The following is a 20,787-nucleotide window of genomic DNA, read 5'->3' as shown; positions in this document are numbered from 1 at the left end:
CGCCCCAATTTATATACCTCCCTTTTCAACCGTAGCGAAAAGTCAAATCGTTCTAGCTACTGTAGGGCCCCGACTTCCGTTTGATGTCTCAGTTGATAACGTTCAAATCATTATCCCGGGCCACCTCTGCGTCAGTGGGTCCCGGAAGACGGTAGTTGAGAAGGGTCGGAGGAATATAGGTGAGGGATAGGTTGAATGTGATGGTCTATTTGCTCAAGTATGTACCTTGAAGCTTTAGCTTGAGCGGGAAGCGGTTAAAACTTGCAGCTCGCGACTCACCATTCATGCAGCTAATCGACGAGTTTGAAAGCACGCCGTCCATCTCAGTGACGTCACGGTTGACGAGAGGCGGTACCTATCAAGGACGTCTGGTTTGAGAAATTGATAAGTGGGGATGATGAGGCTGGTAGGAGGTCGATCGTAAACGTCCCGTGCTTCGAAGCTGAGGCGTGTGAAATCTTAAACCTTACCGTCACGCCCAAGCAGTGAACTGCTTCTTGGGCCACCGGGATGAAGACTAGAAGCACTGTATCTTCTCAGTATCTTTGGGCACCGAGCTGGGCGACGTACTTCACGCCTAGTTCATCGTCAACAGCAGCCGCTGGCGCTGGGTAGTCGCGACTCGGAGTCATCTGTGCGTCTATTCATTAGATGGACGTAAAGTAACCTGCTGACAGCCCTTCTCCACATCCTCACAGTGGGAATTCCGTGGCTCACTGCCTCATAAATGGACGGCCGTTCTGTTGAAAAAAGACCCTTAGAAATCCGCGGAATCTATCAACATGTTGAACCTACGATTGCTTACCGTTGCAGGCGTTATAGCGTACTTTCGCGTTCCATACGTTCAAGGTCAAGACCTTGCACAGAGTTTACAGATGATTCCCCAGGCTGTGGTGAGTCGCCAATACCATGACAAGAAGAAACTCTTTCTCAATGCCGTACAACGGAGCTCTAGTTCGTCGACCCTCGTTCCTTTGCTGTGATGGGAGAAAATGCCACCTTCCGAATGGATGCTTTCAATAACAATACCCTCCTCAACCCGACTTCCACACCGTCACCGTTCTTCCAAGTTTTGGATCGATCTTTTCTCCCCATTTTGGGAGAAAATGCCACCATACATGAAATTACTAGGAACGACACGTTCGCCTTTGCCCATGAAGCCCCGATTTACAACGCTGCAACGGATGAGGTTTTCTTTGCTAGCAATGACGGCGGTGCATTGGGAATGAGTGATCTCAATCATAGCAATGTAGTCAGCAAAATCAGCATGGCCGCGGTGGAAAAAGCATTGGCAGAGAATGCATCTGATGTCAATATCCCTATCACTACTGTGCGTACTTCACGGCAAAGCTGAGGATTCAAGTGATTAACATTACCTGTTTATCAGCTCGATCTGCCTGAGTCAATTCAAGTACGTGTCTGTCTTGCCCAGCCAGACTATAGACGTAAAGCTCATCATAGTGCCTGCCAGATGACGAACGGTGGTACGGGACCATTCAAATCCTCTTTAATTCTTATCACTTCCGGAAGAGGTCCCAGACCTCCGTCGATTGCTTTGGTCAACCCGCTCCCACCGAACAACGTCACCGTTCTCCTGGACAATTACTACGGACGCCAATTCAATTCACTCAATGACATCAAAGTACATCCCAATGGAAAACTATTTTTCACAGACGTGACGTCCGTGTCATATTCGAATTGGGAATGTGAATCTACTCATCCATGAGGCCATATTTAGATACGGATTCCTCAATGAGTTTCGCCCTGCACCCCTGATGCCGAACCAGGTGTATCGGTTTGACCCCGATACCGGTGCGGTGCGTATGGTTGCCGATGGATTTGACAAATGCAATGGCATCGCTTTCACCGCAGACGGAAATACTGTCTACATGTGAGTGATCTATTCTTGTAGTAGCTGCCTCACTCACTGGCCCTGACGTAGAGCGGACACCGGATCGAATTCTGGCAACTTGCTTGGAAATAACCAAACCGCGCCCTCCACAATGTATGTCGTTATACATATTCTTCTTTGATTTTTACTTATCATGATTATAGTTACGCGTTTGACGTCGACCCCAAAACCAACGCTTTCAAAAATCGCCGTGTCCTCGCTTACGTCGACGCTGGTGTTCCTGATGGTCTTCAAGTTGACACTGAGGGAAATATCTACAGCGGAACCGGTGACGGGGTACAAGTAAGCCATGAGGTAACTTAGGCTAAGATCACTAATTTATGGACAATACTCACAGGTGTGGAATCCCTCGGGTGACTTGTTAGGAAAGTTTTTCATTGGCACAACATCTGCTAACATGGTATTCGCTGGAGATGGTCGACTCGTCATACTCGCCGACACAAAGATTTTCTTGGCCAAGATTGCCGCAAAGGGCTTTCCTTTAGGAGGACAATGATACGACGAGAGTTCCGCAGTCCCCCTTGTAGCTTCCCACCAATTTTTCACCTGTCGCTTTGTCGTCGGATACAGTCAGCTCACTATCCAACATTACTGTGGGACTGATGTGCTCGTTGTACTCCCCGTCAAACACGTATACAAATAATGACATCTCTTGGAAAAGCCATTTCAGGGACTCACAATGGAAATGCTTGTCGGTCATCTGAATACTCGCAGAGACTGCACCTTAGAAACCGTTTCACTCCGATTCACGATGCCCCCAAACAGTTCTAAATCTATCTGTGGCATGACCATGTACAGGCCTCGCACTTCTAGCTGTACACCTCTAGGCTCTCGATTCGCGGAAGACGTCCACTGGCAAGTAAATCAACATTGACCACCGACACTCATTGGACATTCGCTATCGCGTTAAGACCATCATTTAAGGATAAGAAACCAAAGTCGCCTTCGACGAAACCTACAACTACTTACACAGCACTACTCCGTCAAACCTGAGGAGCTCAGAGGTCTTAGGCTCCCCGTGGGAGGCACGAGACAACCTGACAGTTTGAATGGAACGGAGTTTGCCGTATTGACACACCGTCCAGCCTGTCATGTTCTTCAATCGCTCCCTGAGGCTCGATACTAACGAGGCATGAGCGTCGAAGGAAGCAGTGGAGTTCAAGTCGTCGACAGTACCTTCGCCAGTGTTCGAGGGAATAACAATACCACACACATCGGAGACAACTACTATCAGGAATCATCCAGTAATGGTGCGCCAACCATCGTCATTTCTCCCCAGGATAATCAACAAGAACGTGTTTCTCTCTTAGACACTAAAGCGATTGAAAAACCGTACACTTGATACTCAATTTGACGACTATTTCATAACGCCCATTGGAGATAACCAGACCGCTACTCAGTTGTTGGGTATAGCCCAATTCATATTTGCCCGCTTCAATTTCATTACTGAAAAACCACCTAGGGTTTAATTGTTAATTACCAGCCGGTTGCAAAGGGTCGGTGCCAAACACAAGTTTCGAAGGCGATGAAGTCCTCTGGGCATTCGATGCCTTCAACGTGAATATAAATTCACTTCCTCAAGCTGGAAGCCCCCTCTATTGTGAAAGCCAGGACGACTGTTTCACTGGTATAACTGACAGAAAGAAGGGGGTTCTTATGCAGGGTGCCACTGTAACGACTCGAGGAGCGATGGTTCATCTGACACGGTAGTCGGGCACCAGCAATGAGAACGGTACCGTTCCCTTTCACTTACCGAATTTTCTCGTTCAAAGCTAGTAAAGACGAACCAATTCGTTCAAATAGTGCTGCCATCTTCATTATCCCTTTTATCGCTGATGCTTAATGTTCCCGCTCGGCTTTCACGATACCTAAAAATGTCCTTTATTGCTTTGGTGTACGTACGGGAGTATCCAATAAAATCAAAATCCCGTATTATAATTGCATATATGGTTCATCAGGGCAGCCGGGAAGACACAATAAGAAAGACATTCCATAGGATTCGAATTAATAGGTAGGCGCTCGAGCGTGGATTATGAACCTTTCCTCTCATCCTCATAGGACTAACACATCTACGAGTCTGAGTTGGAATCCTAGCTATTCACGAACAGGTTGCTACTATCAAGATCTGTACACGACGCTGGTCGTTAAACCCCCCGATATCGAAACCACACAAACGACTGCTTATAAACCTCAGCCCGACCGGTGATGAGCCCCTTATAAGTACTAAGTCGCCTTGCGCTTGTCTTCAGCCAACGAGACAATGGCAGCCTCGATATCGCGATCATCAGGTTCGGACGTCAGCTTCCCAGCCTTTCTTTTCGAGCTGAAGAAAGAACAAACTTCTAACCAATGCACAACCTGTAGGTCCGAGTCGAACGGTAGGAGATAGGTTTCAAGAGTCCCGTGTACGAGGTAGAGTGCAGATGACAGGGTGATGACCGATGTGATGGGAGGTAGCAGGAGAATGCAAGCGAGACTCAGGTCTTTCTCCTCATCGAGTCGTAGGATAATCATTAATACTGTCGTCGAAATTCTTCAGTGTTGTTCCCACTAAACTTGAAAAGGTTCAAAATACGATTCACTCACAGTAAAGCGCTATCGTTTGGGAGTAGAGTGCAATGTAGGGCTGGTTTCTTTTTTCCCAGCCGATGCCATAGACGTTGATTAGGAGAAAGACGATTTCGCAGACATAGCATTGTAGTCCATTAATCCCTGTTGGTTCGACACAGTAGACATGAATAAGGATGATTGGTGCGAGGAAGGTGATGAGGGAAATGGCTCTACAAAAGCCCTCCCAATACGAGTTTACGTCGAGCGTGGGGATAATAGTCTTTGGCACACTAATGGGAGCCATCGATGGAGATATATAGGAGGCAAGGAGCCAAGGGGCCACCGTCCGAGACATCCGGTGATATCAACCCTCGAGAGAGCGCCCTCGGGCTAACTAAATTCCATAACATACTACTTACACACGACACCTATACCAACAGCTACACAACAAAGGGATCAGGAGCTCACCAGAGACATGGGCAGAGGGGAAGGAAAGGAGAAGGACTGGTGTCGCTCAAGGAGCACACCCGTGTGTCTTAGCACTAGACGGCTTGTAACACGTTAATCTGCAGAAAACAAAAAAAAAAAAAAAAAAACCCTCGAGAGAGGTCGTGGGAAGAGATGCCTGGCCGAGCGGCGGCGAGGCGCGGGGAATGAAATTCACGACGGCATGGTAGACGAAGCCATCTAACGGTCGACGATGCTGTCGATCTCTCCTTCTCTCAGCCCAACTCTGTTGTTCTTCTTACTCTGAATATATTTACAATCATCGTGCTGTCTTTTCCAGCCTTTCGACTACGGTCTGAGTGAGGGTCAAAGACCTCTTCCTACCCGTGTTCCCTTCGTCTATCCTCCTCAATATCAGAACTGTTATTAACCGCGAAGTTGGAACAAAAATTTAAGTTTTCGATAAGTTCTAGTGCAAGCTTGAGTCGGTTGAAAACCACACCGTCGCGTCGCGTTCTTGGTACCGTCATCTGACCTTGCCGTCCCTGTGCCGCCAGCAACAAGCTGACCTGCCATAAAGGATTCCCACGACCTCTCGAGGGGTTGATATCACCGGATGTCTCGGACGGTGGCCCCTTGCAAGGAGCCCAAGCCAAATGATTACCAATCAGGTGCATACAATACAAAATAAGGTTGGCAAGCCGACAAGCGGCAATAAACGAACGTTACAGTAACGCTACATTATTGTCACGATACGTTGATTCTCACGCACACCTACATCTTCCAGGACCAGATAGTCTCAAAAAGTGTCAAGATTCATGACTCGACCGCTTCGATACAGAGCTGATCAGTAAAGCAGGTCGCGGAAGGATCAGTCGATAAATAGAGATGTTGACTTCACCTCACATTGTAGATTCATTGCACTGACTTCGTGCCTTGGAAAGACTTCAAGATTTCATATCGGTCTTTTTCAATCGTGCCGAAACCAATTCTCATTCAACCGTCTTGGTTTCCGGCGTCGCAGACGCGTACTCGATGCCCGGGAACGGCACGATCGTTTCAATGTGAGACAGGAGCTGCATAACGACACGATAGTCCCCGCTTTAAAAACTCTACAAATTCAAACATAGCTCGGTTAGCAACGGATCTCCTGTCTAATATCTCTAGTCATACTAACGATAACGATAGACAATCGCGCCGAATCCGCATTGTGATATTCACAGTAGACGGTTGCAGGTGCAATTTTTCGCCGTGTATTTCGGCTTATGAGTCTTCACCTCGAAAGCAATCACTCCGTGAAAGAAGGGATAATGCATGCGTTGGGAGTTGGAAGCGGGTTGAAACGCAGTATCAGCGATGGGTAATTACAGAGATCAACGACACCAAAAAACGAACCCTCCACCCTCATCTCCAATACGACCCAAATGCAACGCTGCCGTCCATCTCTCTAGACCTCCAACTAAACCCATCGATACCGCGTTTTGTGGTACCAGTCCTAAACCTCTTTTCCTTGCCTCAAAGCCCACACGGAGTATCCACTGTCGACCTTGTGCAATTCGCAACTCATCTGCCTTCATCCACCATGTGTCTCTTCCACAAACGACTCCCTTGGTACACCGACATCGACGTATCTTCGAGACGCGACAACAACTATATCACCATCCAAGATATCATCTATGCCCTGTTCACGGCTCTCACAGGTCAGGGTTCCGGTGATGAAAGTCAAGTCACCGCGAACTGGTGCGTAGTGGGAACACGCCGCTGTTGCGATCGATTACGCCGTTGCCGCTTCGGGGACAAAAGAGGTCGAAACACACTGCTAGAGAGCAAGTGAGCATGTCGTGGAGGATACGAGGGCGACTGGCTCATCATATCGCATGGGCAGCCTGGCGAGGTAAGGGAGATAGTGAGGAGGCTGCTCTGGCGGAAGGTGCGAAGGCTGAACAGGACGAGTCACGATACATCGGCGACATATGTATTAATGTCTCGTATTAAGTGCGGGTGGGACGAGCAACCGAAAATGAATATTTTGGGCAACATAGATCCTCGGAAATATCGGTTCACGCATCAGCAGCACAATGAGAAGAGGAGCTATAAATGACGAGGTACCAGTAGTGAAGCTAGTGAAGTGTCAGTGTTATGTATCGTTATGGTCCGTGGTATGAGCTGCTCGGCGCTCAAGCGCTCATACCGCGGAGAGTGTCCACGCCCGTCATATTCAGTCGTAGAAGACGGAAAATTAAAACTCCCCGTCCAATCTTGTGATGCTGTGGTTACTCAGGTTCAATATCGATGAGGCATGAGCATCAAAGACAGCAGCGGTTTCAGGTGGTCGACAGTAGCCTCACCAGTGTTCGAGGAGACAACAGTACTACTATTACACATATTGGAGACAAACTATTATCAAAATACCGCCAGAACTGGAGAGTTACAACCAAATGAACATCACAGTGTGGTATACCGTATCACTATTGCTCAGAGTTGGCCTTGTCGGGCCTGGCCAGTGATCTGTAATTGCCACACCGTAAGGAGACAGAAGGGGAAATGATAAGATGTTGATTCATCGGAACCTTACAGTCCTAACCCAGTCTTGAACATCATTGATGTTGACATGGACTTCGAACCTCTTCCAGTGACCTCGAACAATCCAATGGGTCAATAGATGGGGAGTGGCCGATACGATAAGTGTTGAGGACATGGATGGGAGCGTATAGGGTGGTGTCACCAGACACAATACTGAGGGATCAGTTAGGTGTCAATCAGTGAAGAGAAAATACGAGGCTCACAGAGTAGCATTGTAGCAGATACGAAAACGCAAACCAGGCTATAACAACTGTAGCCCTCGGCAGTGGCAACCCCCGCGACGACAGAGTACGCGAAACCAGACGTGTAAAGAACCGCCCAATCAGGGTCAAGCCGTGAGTGTGTCTCTTGAGGAGGGTCTGAGAGTAGGAGTGTATGGAGCCTTTTCGGGTTGAAGCACGTAGAGAGTAACATAAGGGTCATCAGGGCCAACATTGAGCGGGACAAGATCATTTCAACGGTGGGGACGAAACGAGTGCAGACACTTTTGAGGGCTGCAGTCCAATTGTTTTCTCCAGCGAGTGCCATGGTTGAGAGTATTGAGGTTTGAGGTAAGTTGATGGTGGTTGAGATAAAACAAGTGTTGACCTGCGCTGACCTGATATATGCGCACAGTCACTTCCTCCCGCAATGTACGATTTCCAAGTTGATTTTCGACACTTCCAATGCGGCGAACAACCTAATAGTACTAAACAGACAGTTGTACTGGTACACTATAATGCAAAGTAATGAACTGTTATATATTAGGAAAATCATTAATACCACGATCCTCGTCTGGTCGCGAGCTGGCATCAGTGCTAATAGAATTTACAGTCTTGTTATCCGCGCAGTTCGTGTCCAGCATCGTCTTGCGAGCACTCAGCACATACATGTCGGGTAGAGGCGAGCATAATAATGTTATGTAACGAAAGGAGTGGAAAAGCAAAAGCGATCAAGAGGGAAGCACTCGTCGGTGTCGAGGGGAGAATAGGAGTTGAAGATGACAAAAGAATCATTCATGTGTGTGGATAGATCCGCGTCTATAAGATACGAGAAGAAAAGAGAAGGGAAAAACAAACAAAAAATGTTTAAAACGGAAAATCCTTCTCAGATTCAGAAAAGCCGTACAAAGTTGCTCGGGAAAACGTGTCTTCCAGGTTGCCGCCTAGCTTCATCCAAAAGCTCACCACTCCACCAGCCATCTTCAGGTGTAGCAGTGACAGCGATAACGTCTCCGGCTTGGAAGCTAAACTCTTCGTCGATGGTAGCTTCGTACTCGTACAATGCTTGCACTAGAAGAAAGGAGAAATTAGAGGGAATGTTCATATCTTCGAACGTGACCCGCACACGTACCATAGAACAGAATTGGATTTCCATCCTCCGTCTGTTGCCCAACTGCAGGTGACGCCGATCTATTATACCCAGCGAAACCGGATTGCTGTTGAGGATGCAACGATCGTTGCTGGTGATGCGGTTGGCCATATCCAGTATAGTGTTGCTGTTGCGGCTGCTGTTGTTGTTGCCCGTAATAGCCCGGCCCTACCGACTGCCCACGCGGCACGCCATAACCAGTAGCCTGCTGGAAAACTTGTTGTTGTGGTTGCTGTGGTTGCTGTTGTGGCGGCTGCTGTTGTACAGGTGGCGGATGTTGAGGACCTCCGTATCCGGATTGCGAGTACGTAGACTGTTGTTGCTGTTGATGGTACGGAACAGGAGATGCACCGCCATATCCGGCCTGCGAAAAACCATAGCTGGGTTGACGTTGCTGTTGTGTTGGGTGATAATTCTGTGGAGGCGGGGCGGAAAGGGGTGGAGGAGGAGGCACGTTGAATGGTTGCTGCTGTTGTACCACGGGAGGTGGCCCTGGTCGATATTGCTGTTGCTGTGGTTGCTGCTGCTGCTGCTGCTGTTGATACCTCTGAGCCATATCATCGTGCAAAACTCGACCACTAGGATCAAGCGCAATCCCAACATTAGGGCTCGGGCTCCTCTGGACATTGGGCTGTTGTGTCTGTAACCCGTGCGGTTGAGAGATGGATTGCGGTCTCGAAAGATTAGACCCTATACTACCAGAACTTTGGTGGTGCTGATGCCCCGTCTGGGAGTGCATAATTTGTCCAGGTTGAGGGCTCGGGCTTCGTCTATATGGTTGAGGACTAGGACTCCTCGAACCATGAGCACCGACTCCCGCATGCCCAGCCTGACTCTGCGGGCGACTCAAGGATGCACTACTTCTGTGAGTGAGTGCTTCGCTCGTTTCAGGGGCTGGGCCGACATAGCTTCCTCTCCTCGACATAGATATTGACTTCCTCTCGCCAGGTAACGCCTGTTGATAGTCCGCCAAGACACCTTCAATGTCGGCACCAGACGAAGGCGAAACAGATTTTTTGGGTACCATAAAAGCGGCTGTGGGAGCCTGATTGGACAAACTGGGGTTGGGAGAAGTAGATCTAGAAGTAGTAGGAGGTCCGCCAATAATCATTTCAGCCGAGTTACGATAATCTCTGGATGGCGACGGAGATGTCCTCGGAAATGTCGCTCCTACGGCAGATCCGGGAGCAACAAGGTTGGTATTGACGGGATCCATCGTTCCTCGACGCGAAGGAGTCGCACCAATCGATCTTCGGGTGCTCTGTCTCCTAACGCTGCCAGTGTTAGACACGGCACTCTTCAACTCTTCCAACTGCTTCGCCAGAGGATCGTCTATAGCACCGACACTATTCGCCTTCGATGGTAACGAAGAAGAAGAAAAAGTCGATGTAGAAGCACCGGGCCGCGGCACTTGCTGCTGGGGATCCCTGGATGGATCGACTTTGTAAGCATTTCCTCCAACTTTGATATAGGTCTCCGCAGTTGGGTCTATTGGCTCCGCGTCAGGATCGGCAGGAGGGACTGATACTCGATGGGTTGGTTTGCGATTCAGGTTATTCTGTCGCTGAGGCTGGGGCTGAGTTTGAGGCTGAGTATGAGGAGGTTGAGTATGAGGGGAAACGCCTCCGCGTAGCGATGAGTTGGAGGCTCTGGAGCTGGCACGTGAGTGTCTACCGTTAATACCATTCGCCTGTTGCTGTTGTCCACCTCCACGGCTGGGTTGACGACTGAGGACTGTATCCATCGCGGACTGCGAGTTACGGTTGCCAGCACCTCTACCTGCATTATTGACGAAGGCTTCCTCTTCAGACTCAGAGGAAAGCGCTTGACCTGATGCCATGGGACTGGGGCTATTGTGGAGAGATGAAGATGTCCTGTGAGAGGAGCGAACGAAGTTCGCCGGTCGTAGAGTCGAGTGCATTGAAGTTTGGGCATTAGCTCGGTTAAAATTAACGAACTGGGGTGGTGCTTGGATCTGGTTTCCTGTTCCAAAGTCTCTGACAAAGTTTTCCATTTCCTTCTCATAGTCGACTTGTTCGAGCGACACGCGTATTCTCTCGCATGACTGGGGTCAATATAGCGAAAGTCAGACTTCAAGTCGAGCCACAATATTTTTGGCTTACCTCGTCGTCGGCAACACAAACGGTAGAGATAGAATTGGCATAAGCCCACATATTATCCCTCATGAACTCCATTCTGTCCTCCTCTAGGTCTTGACACGTATCACAGAAGGTCTTCCAATCTGTTTCCCATTTGGCAGCCGTGTCTTGGAATGCCCTCGCAAAGTTAGCAAAATCTCGTTCATTCTGCTGTACTGTTTGTTGAGCCTTCTCCAACTTCAATGTGATCTTCTCCAAGTCTTTCCCCTGAACTAACGACGACTGTGCGGTGTATGAATTGATCTTCATGCAATCCTGTTCATATTTCTCTCGCGCTTTGGTAACGTATCCCTCCTGCATCTGTTTCTGCTTGAACTGTTTCTCAACCACAGATTGGTAGACTTTTTTGTGATGATTCTGCTTGGTACAGAAGACATTGACTTGGTTTTCAATGTCGGATTTGATTTGTTGATACATCGTAAGATGATGGCCAGATTGCTTTTCGGTCTCTTGTAGAATGGCATCTAAACATGCGCGTAGTTCACTATATGTAACACGAAGTCAGCATGAGGCGAGACCTTCCCCACATGGTATGTACCGAGCCAACAGGTACCTTCAGCTACTCGGCATGTGGGGATGTAAAGTAACAAAGAAAGACAGAACACACCCTAATTCATCCTTCCCCAATGACATTTTAGACAGTTTCGCCAGTCTCTTTGCATAGTCCTCTTCAATAGCTGCTCTGTCAAGCGAAAAAGGAATCAAGCATCAGATCAAGAGATGAACATGGACACAACACAACACACCGTTCTTTCCAAAAGCTTCCCAGCTCATTCATCGTCCTCATCGCACCCCGCATCCGGGCGAATAGAATATCAACACCAGCATCTGCTGGACCCCAGAAGTTGTTGCAAAAGTCAGTGGATTTATTGTCATGATCGTTCTCGTCTTGTTGCATGACTGACGGCATTGAGGAAAGGGGGAGAAGGTGGGCAGCGTTTTATAAACGCAAGCTGAAAGCTGAGGTAGGCTGCGGTGAAGGACAATGGTTCGATTCGAGAGTTCGAGAATGATGACCCTATGTCACTCTGCACTGCCACTCGCTCACACTTTTCATTCATTGTTCCTGTTCCTCCAGGTTCCAGCTGGCTCCCTCATCAATAATCGATTGACGTCGCGCTCGACGGTCTCAACGATGGCAAGAACGGTTGTCAATCGAGGAGATGCGATGATGGTGATCATGATTATTTTATTTCCCTTGTCATCCCTGTGTCGATGCCTCGCCTTGATCACACATGTGCCACAGGGTATTCTCCATCATGATTCACAGACGCTCAAGGGAATTCTCTTATCCGACAGAACCTTCGCCAACATGGTGGCCCTTATTCGATGTGTCAAGCTTTTCTCAGCAGCGAGGAACTTGACATGCAGTTCATGTTTTCACTTGGTGAATACACGAAGGGCTTCGTATCTGTCGTTCTTGGGCGCGGCATTCCTCTCTGTGCAGTCAATTCGGAAAGGATATCAATGCCAACTCTTTACCGCTCGGCTATACGACCCCAGCTCAACATACAAGCTGTAGAAGGCTAAAAAAAGCCTAACGATCACGAACTCCCTAATTCGCTGGTTACACTCTGCTGGGAAAGTTGAAGCGAGTCGTGGGTGATACTACTACCTCCGGTACGCCTCGCCTCGCTGATAATACATCTTTTCGGAGCTGAAATACCGTAGCCGATTAACGTTTAAGTGCATCTTCCCTGGGCATGGAAAAACCCGATGCACGAGCTCTCTACGATTCTCCTCTGATATCAATCAGACTACTTCGATGGACGATAGATAGATTTCTCAGCATTTGGAAATGGAACGGCATCTTAATCTTCAAATGATAGACTTGGCCCCGCCTTGTGTCATTTGTGTCATGAGACTCATTCATACGTTGTCTACCTCCATGTCGCCTGCTCCAGAAGCGACCTTATTCAGTCTTGTGGACCGCCTACTTATGTAGTGTATTAGAGCGCTGAGTTTCAACCGAAAAAGCCCGAAGACGTTACCGTGGATGCAAGCTTGCTCAATTGTTGTTGAATCGGACAAGGTCATGTCGTTTTTGTCGGAACAAGAATCAAATGACAGTGTGTACAGGTAACAGCAGGCTAAGAAGCGCCCCGTGGGCTGTGGTGTTATTTGTGTGCCCCGCTAAGATCGTTCCTCCACGTCCGCGTATATTTAAGGGCCTTTGCTCTTTTCATTCTTGCACACCCCTCACTCTCCTCCTACATCACTCAAGTAGGATCAACCAGAAACTCATCCATCCAAATCAACCAAACCCAATCGCCCATCCTGGCTGCTATGCGTGCAACGATCAAACTCTATGAAGACCCAGCCACGTTTTCGTCAGACGATATTTGGGAATCTCGGGCAGATAAGGCTAGATTTAGGGTATACGCAGTTGCGGGCACGTTGTCGTTGCTAGCAGCTTCCACTTTTGTTGCTTGCAAGTATACATCGTTAGGAAAGACTATGTCAGAGAGGTGGGTCTTCAAAGTTTCATCGTCGGTTCACTTCGCGTTCATCTATATGGACCTGCACTTGCATGTTGTGGTGGAAAAAAAAACGTTCTGTCAATTTGCTCACCCCGACTCGGGGTTTCCTGATCTTCGCCTTTTTCAATTCGATTGTCGCCGCGAACTAATGTCTTTTTAGTACTTTCCGTTGGTCCTCGTGAGGTCTAGCGACACGAGGCGGATCATGATCGCCTAGACTATGCCATTTTTCGAATGAAGGAACCACCCCCTGAAGTTGTAATGATTTATCCCCAACGATCTTGTATCTTTTCTGGAAACTACCCTCTTAATCGCTTGTTGTACTGGCGCTCTTCACCTTCGTCTTCTTGGTCCTTACCTACATCTCCATCGTCCATTTTTCATTCTCGCGGTTCGTTTCGCTTCCCTGCATACTGTCATGTACTATACCTGTGTATCTACTACCATTGTTCATCTATTCACATCGGGGAACCTTGTCCCGAGATAGGTACATTGCCATAGTTGACATTGAAAGGGCGTATGTACTGGCATATGGCATCAGGCCTACGCGGGTTCAGGCTGTGAACGTCAACTCCGTTATGAGTACCAGTATATCACACCATGACCAAGGAGGAGACTCTGTCGAACGTCCTTCAATTTTGTTCCGAGATCAAAGGCAACTGCCTTCTCGGTTTCTCCGTCAACGCCACATACGCCACGTAGATACTCTGTCGATATGATTCTGAAAGAAATATTGACATCGTCAACCACAGCTACACCTCATCGAACAAACTACTCACGGTAAGTCTGTCAGCTGTGACCCATTGCCCCTACACAGCTTGGCGGTCTGGCACAATCCTCATCTCATTGAAGCGTAGTGTTCATGCGACAGAGAAGTAGGACAGAGAAGTAGGACCACACTTGGGCTCAAAGAGGTCATGAACGGAGCGCCAGCGTGAACAAGAACAGCACCGCATTCAAAGATGTCGATGAGGCCTTGAGGTGCCAAGGATCCGGTGATAAAGGAAGCGGGAGGCTCATCGTCTTCGTCGGAAAGGATGAAACGCAAGCTTCACGTAAGAAGTAGACTTCCGGTTTGGGCGACGTGTCAAGGAGAAATAGAAAGAAAAGGAACGGGAGCCAGTCATGGATGGGTTCCAGAAATCGACCGTAGGGGTCAGGACGATAGGTGGCTTGAAGGGGATTTCAACACTAGTATCGAAGTACAAATTTTCTGGACGCACCTGATATGCGAGGATTAACATTCCTTTCAAACTGGCTTGTTCAAGCACAGCTCAACCCGGTGAATACGGTACCGTTCGTAACTTGATCGGATTTCATGCCACTTCGCCACGCCACGAAAACCCTGTCTAGTGAATAGACCTTCACAATGTGGTCAACCAGACGGTGACGCTTCGGTGAAATATCGACTCTGCCGGTATGTTGTTTTCAGATGTCCTCCAACTTGTGGATGTAAACTACAGCTTCTTCGTATGGGTGGAACTGACTTGCAAATAAGTCGGGCAAGCTCAGAAGGTAGGCATAAAGGCAACACACCTTTTTGAGTTCTTGTACCGCTTTCCTAAGCTCCTCTTTATTCCCTTTGTCATTAATGACCAGTTCTACTCTGTCTTCTTCCACAAATTCTAAGGCGCCAGTAGATCCAATAGTGGGGTTCGCTTCAGCCATTGGCTTAAATTGACCTATTGACATTCGTGTCATTGGAATTTCGCGGATGCGGCTCAGCGCTCAGCGCTCAGTACTAACCAGTTCCACGAGACACGAATGCGCATTGTTCGTAATTACCGATCTTTCCCATTTCTTGAGGATATAGTTTGAATAGATGATCAAGAATACTTCGAGTACTGTAACGTGGAGAGAAAAAGACCATCGAGAAACGTTGAGCGAACATCGCCGGTGGTGGTACGAGACTGAGATTTTTAATTTTCCCAATTCGGTAACTGCCATTTTCTCCCAGTTCATCCTTCGACCTGTAAGCGTGTTTTGGGTCAAATTTCTTGTCGATGTTGAAATATCAGCTTATATTACGATTTTTGTTTGATGACCCAGATTATAGCCCCAGACACCGTCATACCAGATGAACCTCTCTCTATACAGCTTGAACGCATTCATAATAACCGATAGCGAGGGACACCGCGTCTTGGCCAAGTACTACCGACCTAAAAGCCATCCCAATGGCGAATCGAAGGAATTCTTGACATTGAAGGAGCAGAAAGCATTTGAAAAGGGACTTTGGCAAAAGACGAAAAAGCCCGGAGGTGAGTCTGAATCGTATCGCTCAACGTGTCAATTCGGAACTTGTGGGTTTTCTAGGTGACATTATCTTGTACGACGGACACCTGGCGGTGTACAAGCATTCCCTCGACCTTATTATCTATTTCATCGCCGGCCCATCAGAGAACGAGCTCATGATCATGTTAGCTTTGAATTCGCTCACGGACGCGCTGTCTCTGCTGTTACGGGGTCAGTTGGAAAAGAGAGGTGTTTTGGAGAACTTGGACCTAGTCCTACTTTGTTTAGACGAAACAGTTGACGATGGGTACGTCTCGTGTTCTTCCGGGGCTGCGGGTACATGCTCTCTCCTTTGACCGAATTGTTGACGCTTCTCTATCAGAATCATTGTCGACACAGACGCTGCGGCAATAGCATCGCGCGTCAGCCGCTCACGACTGGATACCACTGAGATCACTATCAACGAGCAGACAATAATGAATGCTTACCAAACAGTGAGGGACAGGGTTGCCCAGAGAATCGGACAGTTGTAGACAGTAGATGAAAATGCGTTGTCGAAGACTAGGATTCTAGGTGTTTAAACCCGCACGGGACTGTATAAGGTGGCTTCTGTGTATTATGCTTAACGGTGAAGTACTTTTCAGTTATAAAATGCCTCGGGCATCCGGATCATCTGAAAACCCTAGAAGCTCTTCTATCCGTTGCGTACCGCCTTACCATTATTTCCAGATGCAGACCGTCCTTCCGAAAACCGCTGCCATCGCTGAGGTCAAGTACATGAATCCAGGCATTTGCATGGGACACTTGTTGCATCAGTATGTCTACTGGGCGGCGCGAACACGAAGAAAAATTCTGCCTCCGAAAATGCTGCTCCAGATGACGATGGGGAAGTTGATTGTTTGAGGCTCCCGGTTTCGGATTCCGAGCTTTGGGAGGATAACTTCACGAACTCGCTGAATGCATTAGCAATCCACCAGGGATCCCTTTCATTTGACCCCCTCGATGTTCTCAGTGGGGCTCTGGTCTCCAGGCTCCCAAATATCTTGAGGCCTTCTTCAGGTCACTTATCGCTGTCAGACTATTGGATCGATCTATGAAAGTAATGTATCTATCATTCGTCTGGACCAAAAAGCTTTGAAACTGCTTCAACTGTCGTGTTTCCTCCGCTCAGCACGACACCTAACCTTCTCACATTCAATCTGACACATTCCTTCCTAAAGTCTTCATCGAATAAAACCACAGCTAGCGGAACGCAGGAGCTAGGTTCAACCCACACCTTTAATCGTTCCAGAAGCAGCTTCATCGCTTTCTTGATCTGTTCTTCGCCAACTGAATACACACCTTCGACTTTTGATTTGTCGGATATCACTGTCCAGTTGATCTCTCCCAGAGGCGTACGCAACCCGTCGGCGATAGTGAGAGTTGAAACACTGGTTATTCGCTTTCCTTCCGCCAAACCACGACGCCCATCGTCTCCCCCTTGGAACGAAGGTTCAGAACCAAAAACACGGGTACCAGTACCGGACAGAGCTGTCGCTATCCCTGACAACATTCCACCTCCACCAAGTGGTGAAATGACAGCGTCTAGAAGACCTCGTCCCCGTCCCCCAGAGTCATCCTTGAAAGACTCGGTATCGAGTTCCTTCACCTGTTCTTCAAGTTCCAATGCCATAGTACCTTGACCCAGGATAATATCAGGATGATCATACGGAGGAATGAACCGGGCCCCAGTTCTCTCGATGACTTCTTTCGCGACGACTTCCCGTTCTGCAGCTGTTGATCCTGAGAAGACGACATTGGCACCGTATCCTCGAGTTGCTGCAATCTTGGATGGTGTCGATATTGATGGCATGACGATGTAAGCTGTAATTCCCCTCGTTCGTGCAGCATATGCGAGGGCCTGTGCGTGGTTGCCTATGCATGACAAGAAAGAGCCTCGTTCAAGTTTCAGTTCAAATGAAATCTAGTTACGACGAACCAGAGCTATGCGTAACGACGCCATTTTTTACTTCCTCTTCACTCAATCTACTCAACGCATGGAAAGCGCCTCTTGCTTTGAAGGCGCCGACTTTCTGAAAGTTTTCACATTTGAAGAAGAGTTTTAGCTGAGGGGAAGCTGGGGTTTGGCCTTCCCATGGTGTTCCGATGAGTGATTCTGAGGACTGAGGCGTCGATGCGATCGTGTCGATCGATGAGGAAGTCAGGACAGGTGTGCGGTGGATGTCGGGCGCAACCACTCGATGTGCAGCCTCAACTGAAGAACGTGTCAGAGGAGCCGTCATTGCGTAGCTTTGGCTCATGATCAAGAAGACTTTTCGATAACTTCATATTCTACATGATCATGAGAAGAGAATCCAATGCGGACCGACTCACTGACTCGGCGCGAGTAAGTGCCCGTACCCTCATATGAAACTCGGAATCAAGGTAAATCACTCTCGAATTCGGTGAATAGTAATAAAAAATAATGAATGGGAAGACCTGTATACACAGGGATAATATGATACAGATGAATCGTACAAATTCATCCACAAGTCCATATCATGGACGAGCGAACGTTAGCCGCGACGTGCTCTGATTTATGGGGTTCCGGTAAGAGGCAACATCTATGACAAGTCAGATTGATGGTCGTCAGACATGGAAAATTGACACGGGGAACTAGTCCAACAAACCTATCGGAGACCTAAACTGATATACTGCGGGATTGATCGTGGTGAAAGTAGCTCTTGAGCTCGTCTTCTGTATTGCGAAGGGGAGGCTGCCAACACCTATTCCACCGAGCTCCACATCTTCACCTATACGTCGATTAGGGCGTATCGGTTGCTGGTGATTCCTAACTTTGGAACTGTAGGAATCTTCTGTCATCTCCATCATCGGCGGGAAGGATTGACTAGGAGAAACTTCTGGGATTGATATTGATGGCTCATAATGGTCCGCATGGTACTTGTGCCATGACCGGTGTCTGTCGACAAGATACTGATCACTGTGGTTGTTTTCAGGAGGGATACTATCTGTATCTGACCACGTGTGCGAATGAGTTGATCTTGATTTTCGTGCTTCTTTCGAAGCAATTTCTCCCTCCACCGAGCGGGGGAAGAAGATCTGCCAAAGGGGTCACTAACGCTACCGCAGTGAATTTGAGAATTTACTCACAGTCAATGTTATTCCAGAAGAGACTATACAGCCAAGTGCACCAATCATGGTCAGTAAGTCTGATACGCCACAAATACATCAGTCACTCGAAGTGGTGGCAGTCAGAGGGGGAATCACCTGTCCAGAGCATACTCTCGTTAATGTGTTGATGTGGTCGGGAACCGTCAATTCCAAGAATGACGAAGGGTACCGTGAACAAGAAACGGAAGACAACACGTATGGTCTGAGCAGGAACATCAGACGGCCGTATGATAACCAAACTCAAGAGCACCCACATTCAATTCGTGGAATTTGGTTAGTCGAACTATCGTGGTAACATCAACCCCTTCCGATTTCTAGTAGGGCCGGGTGTGGATCAGCATATGGAAAAGTAACGTGAAGGGAAAGGGGGTTATTTACTAGGCTGAGGAGGAAGCGAGGGAATATAGACCTAAGACCATTTCGTCAGCGGTGCAAACGAAGCAAAAGCAAAGACGCACAATACGGGTAGGAAAGCGATGGTGAGTGATAAACTCCCTAAACTCCCTGCCAAGAACGTATACGCTTCACTCTGAATTGGATAAGATAAATCGGTATGCACTAAAAGATCAAGGGACGATGGAGACAAACCCTTAAAGGGACGTGACGCGTAAAAATGGTCAGCAAAGGCATGTAAAGCAAAGCAATACATGATCCGACGACCCAAACACGGAAGTACAAGGATTTGAACCATTCTTGTGAGTTGGATCCAGCGTTCACGAGGAAATACCAAAAACACAGTTCTTTCAGCCAACCTCTACATCAGCTGAGTATATTGACGTGAATATGAGAGAGAGACACACCCTCGAGATGCGTTACCCTGTTACATGGAAGATAGATCAGCCTATAGATTGGCGATGGACGGTAATGTAACTTACAGTTCCAGCGCCCATGACAGAGAGAATAGTAGCGTGAACGGGAAAATAGCATCTTGAGATGACTGTTTCCACAACGGGTATGGTTTGGGTATGACTTGAAGCATCGCTTCAGGACGGGAATTGCCCTCAGTGAAGGGATCACGTACTTCCGAAGAAGGGTATGTCGATAAACCCCTCTTGATACTTGATCACCGCAAAGCCGACCGCGTAAGTCGTTATCAAGGGCACACTGAGAAGATACGAATACTGAGCAGCCGAAATACATGATGAGTTCTCTGAGTTTCAAGACCACAAGTTGCGACTCACGGTCATGATCCGCTTGAATGCTCCGGAATGAGCCCCATTATTACTCCATCTATCGAACAGATGTACTCAGTACCGAATGAGCATGGAAACAGGCTGATTGAAGGAGTACTTTAAACACTGGAACCTGTCGAAGGACCATAGGTGATACACCAGGAAGGTGAGCAACTGCGGAACGCAGGAAATGAGCGCCTTTGCTGCAGAAATAAGGATACAGGACGTACCAAGCACGAAAGGATCGCCCATACCAATAGGCTTGCGGGAGAGGTGTGAGACATCGATTATGACAGTGAGTGGAGTTTGGGAAGCTCGAAACCGGTCGAGAAGTGTGAGGAGCGACCTATATATTATAAAAGTGGAAATCCGGCGACTCAGAGGGCCGGATGGGATTATCATATATATATATTTGGACTGTATGTTGCTATCAGGGCCGGGTGGTGTGTCGTGTGGTCTTGAATCAAAACGTTTGAATCACTCGGAATAATTATGTCAAAGAACGTTTCCTTGATATTCCCTAGCAGCTGGCAGCTGGCTGGCCCTGCTAAGTAATGTCAGAGCGACCTGGGCTATGCAGGAAAATCGTTACCGGCAAAATTTGGACTGAGGCTGAATGAAGATCAATTTGATGCCGCTCATGGGATCTCAGGGAGTTCGCTACCTGTGCAGGCACTGGTAAGCTAGTGTGGGTGGCGCAATGATTGCAGCTCATGTGGACCACACAAGTA

General features: G+C 48.1%; 10 protein-coding genes across 10 annotated transcripts; 4 read left to right on the top strand and 6 right to left on the bottom strand.

Annotated features, from left to right (window-relative positions):
• Positions 1-459: 459 nt before the first annotated feature.
• E1B28_010370 (uncharacterized protein) lies at positions 460-2,829 on the top strand. The gene is made up of 9 exons (XM_043155330.1): positions 460-634; positions 699-893; positions 956-1,330; positions 1,388-1,411; positions 1,472-1,680; positions 1,739-1,891; positions 1,943-2,005; positions 2,056-2,194; positions 2,250-2,829. The coding sequence occupies exons 2-9, from the start codon at positions 783-785 to the stop codon at positions 2,406-2,408; spliced, it is 1,233 nt and encodes a 410-aa protein (XP_043007796.1). The 5' UTR covers positions 460-634; positions 699-782; the 3' UTR covers positions 2,409-2,829.
• Positions 2,830-3,926: 1,097 nt separating this feature from the next.
• E1B28_010369 (uncharacterized protein) lies at positions 3,927-4,826 on the bottom strand. The gene is made up of 2 exons (XM_043155329.1): positions 4,499-4,826; positions 3,927-4,431 (listed from the first exon to the last, which is right to left on the bottom strand). The coding sequence occupies exons 1-2, from the start codon at positions 4,815-4,817 to the stop codon at positions 4,136-4,138; spliced, it is 615 nt and encodes a 204-aa protein (XP_043007795.1). The 5' UTR covers positions 4,818-4,826; the 3' UTR covers positions 3,927-4,135.
• Positions 4,827-7,384: 2,558 nt separating this feature from the next.
• Positions 7,385-8,020, bottom strand: E1B28_010368 (uncharacterized protein; the record flags this gene model as incomplete). The annotated part of the gene is made up of 3 exons (XM_043155328.1): positions 7,385-7,417; positions 7,485-7,645; positions 7,696-8,020. 3 exons carry the CDS (start codon positions 8,018-8,020, stop codon positions 7,385-7,387), a joined length of 519 nt encoding a protein of 172 aa, XP_043007794.1.
• A 467-nt stretch (positions 8,021-8,487) lies between these two features.
• On the bottom strand, positions 8,488-11,911 carry E1B28_010367 (uncharacterized protein; the record flags this gene model as incomplete). Its single annotated transcript, XM_043155327.1, has 6 exons — positions 8,488-8,511; positions 8,600-8,763; positions 8,825-10,907; positions 10,966-11,485; positions 11,609-11,683; positions 11,748-11,911. 6 exons carry the CDS (start codon positions 11,909-11,911, stop codon positions 8,488-8,490), a joined length of 3,030 nt encoding a protein of 1,009 aa, XP_043007793.1.
• Positions 11,912-12,075: 164 nt separating this feature from the next.
• On the top strand, positions 12,076-12,843 carry E1B28_010366 (uncharacterized protein). Its single transcript, XM_043155326.1, has 3 exons — positions 12,076-12,175; positions 12,301-12,621; positions 12,673-12,843. The coding sequence occupies exons 1-2, from the start codon at positions 12,137-12,139 to the stop codon at positions 12,529-12,531; spliced, it is 270 nt and encodes an 89-aa protein (XP_043007792.1). The 5' UTR covers positions 12,076-12,136; the 3' UTR covers positions 12,532-12,621; positions 12,673-12,843.
• A 292-nt stretch (positions 12,844-13,135) lies between these two features.
• E1B28_010365 (uncharacterized protein) lies at positions 13,136-13,872 on the top strand. Its single transcript, XM_043155325.1, has 2 exons — positions 13,136-13,469; positions 13,642-13,872. The coding sequence occupies exons 1-2, from the start codon at positions 13,288-13,290 to the stop codon at positions 13,661-13,663; spliced, it is 204 nt and encodes a 67-aa protein (XP_043007791.1). The 5' UTR covers positions 13,136-13,287; the 3' UTR covers positions 13,664-13,872.
• Positions 13,873-13,971: 99 nt separating this feature from the next.
• E1B28_010364 (uncharacterized protein) lies at positions 13,972-15,403 on the bottom strand. The gene is made up of 5 exons (XM_043155324.1): positions 15,228-15,403; positions 15,018-15,163; positions 14,705-14,963; positions 14,261-14,653; positions 13,972-14,202 (listed from the first exon to the last, which is right to left on the bottom strand). The coding sequence occupies exons 1-3, from the start codon at positions 15,370-15,372 to the stop codon at positions 14,910-14,912; spliced, it is 345 nt and encodes a 114-aa protein (XP_043007790.1). The 5' UTR covers positions 15,373-15,403; the 3' UTR covers positions 13,972-14,202; positions 14,261-14,653; positions 14,705-14,909.
• A 22-nt stretch (positions 15,404-15,425) lies between these two features.
• E1B28_010363 (uncharacterized protein) lies at positions 15,426-16,384 on the top strand. Its single transcript, XM_043155323.1, has 4 exons — positions 15,426-15,453; positions 15,531-15,739; positions 15,795-16,020; positions 16,096-16,384. Exons 2-4 carry the CDS (start codon positions 15,559-15,561, stop codon positions 16,244-16,246), a joined length of 558 nt encoding a protein of 185 aa, XP_043007789.1. The 5' UTR covers positions 15,426-15,453; positions 15,531-15,558; the 3' UTR covers positions 16,247-16,384.
• Positions 16,385-16,824: 440 nt separating this feature from the next.
• Positions 16,825-18,018, bottom strand: E1B28_010362 (uncharacterized protein; the record flags this gene model as incomplete). The annotated part of the gene is made up of 2 exons (XM_043155322.1): positions 17,692-18,018; positions 16,825-17,627 (listed from the first exon to the last, which is right to left on the bottom strand). Exons 1-2 carry the CDS (start codon positions 18,011-18,013, stop codon positions 16,825-16,827), a joined length of 1,125 nt encoding a protein of 374 aa, XP_043007788.1. The 5' UTR covers positions 18,014-18,018.
• Positions 18,019-18,129: 111 nt separating this feature from the next.
• On the bottom strand, positions 18,130-20,526 carry E1B28_010361 (uncharacterized protein). The gene is made up of 14 exons (XM_043155321.1): positions 20,287-20,526; positions 20,175-20,230; positions 20,066-20,114; positions 19,906-20,005; positions 19,760-19,853; positions 19,685-19,701; positions 19,473-19,624; positions 19,343-19,413; positions 19,263-19,293; positions 19,139-19,198; positions 18,981-19,086; positions 18,864-18,922; positions 18,383-18,812; positions 18,130-18,316 (listed from the first exon to the last, which is right to left on the bottom strand). The coding sequence occupies exons 1-14, from the start codon at positions 20,338-20,340 to the stop codon at positions 18,252-18,254; spliced, it is 1,344 nt and encodes a 447-aa protein (XP_043007787.1). The 5' UTR covers positions 20,341-20,526; the 3' UTR covers positions 18,130-18,251.
• Positions 20,527-20,787: the final 261 nt, after the last annotated feature.

The sequence above is a fragment of the Marasmius oreades genome, chromosome 6 (genome assembly GCF_018924745.1).
Source record: "Marasmius oreades isolate 03SP1 chromosome 6, whole genome shotgun sequence".
Lineage (NCBI taxonomy): Eukaryota > Fungi > Basidiomycota > Agaricomycetes > Agaricales > Marasmiaceae > Marasmius > Marasmius oreades.
The sequence above is the reverse complement of the archived record's forward strand: the minus strand, read 5'-3'. Positions and strand labels throughout refer to the sequence as shown.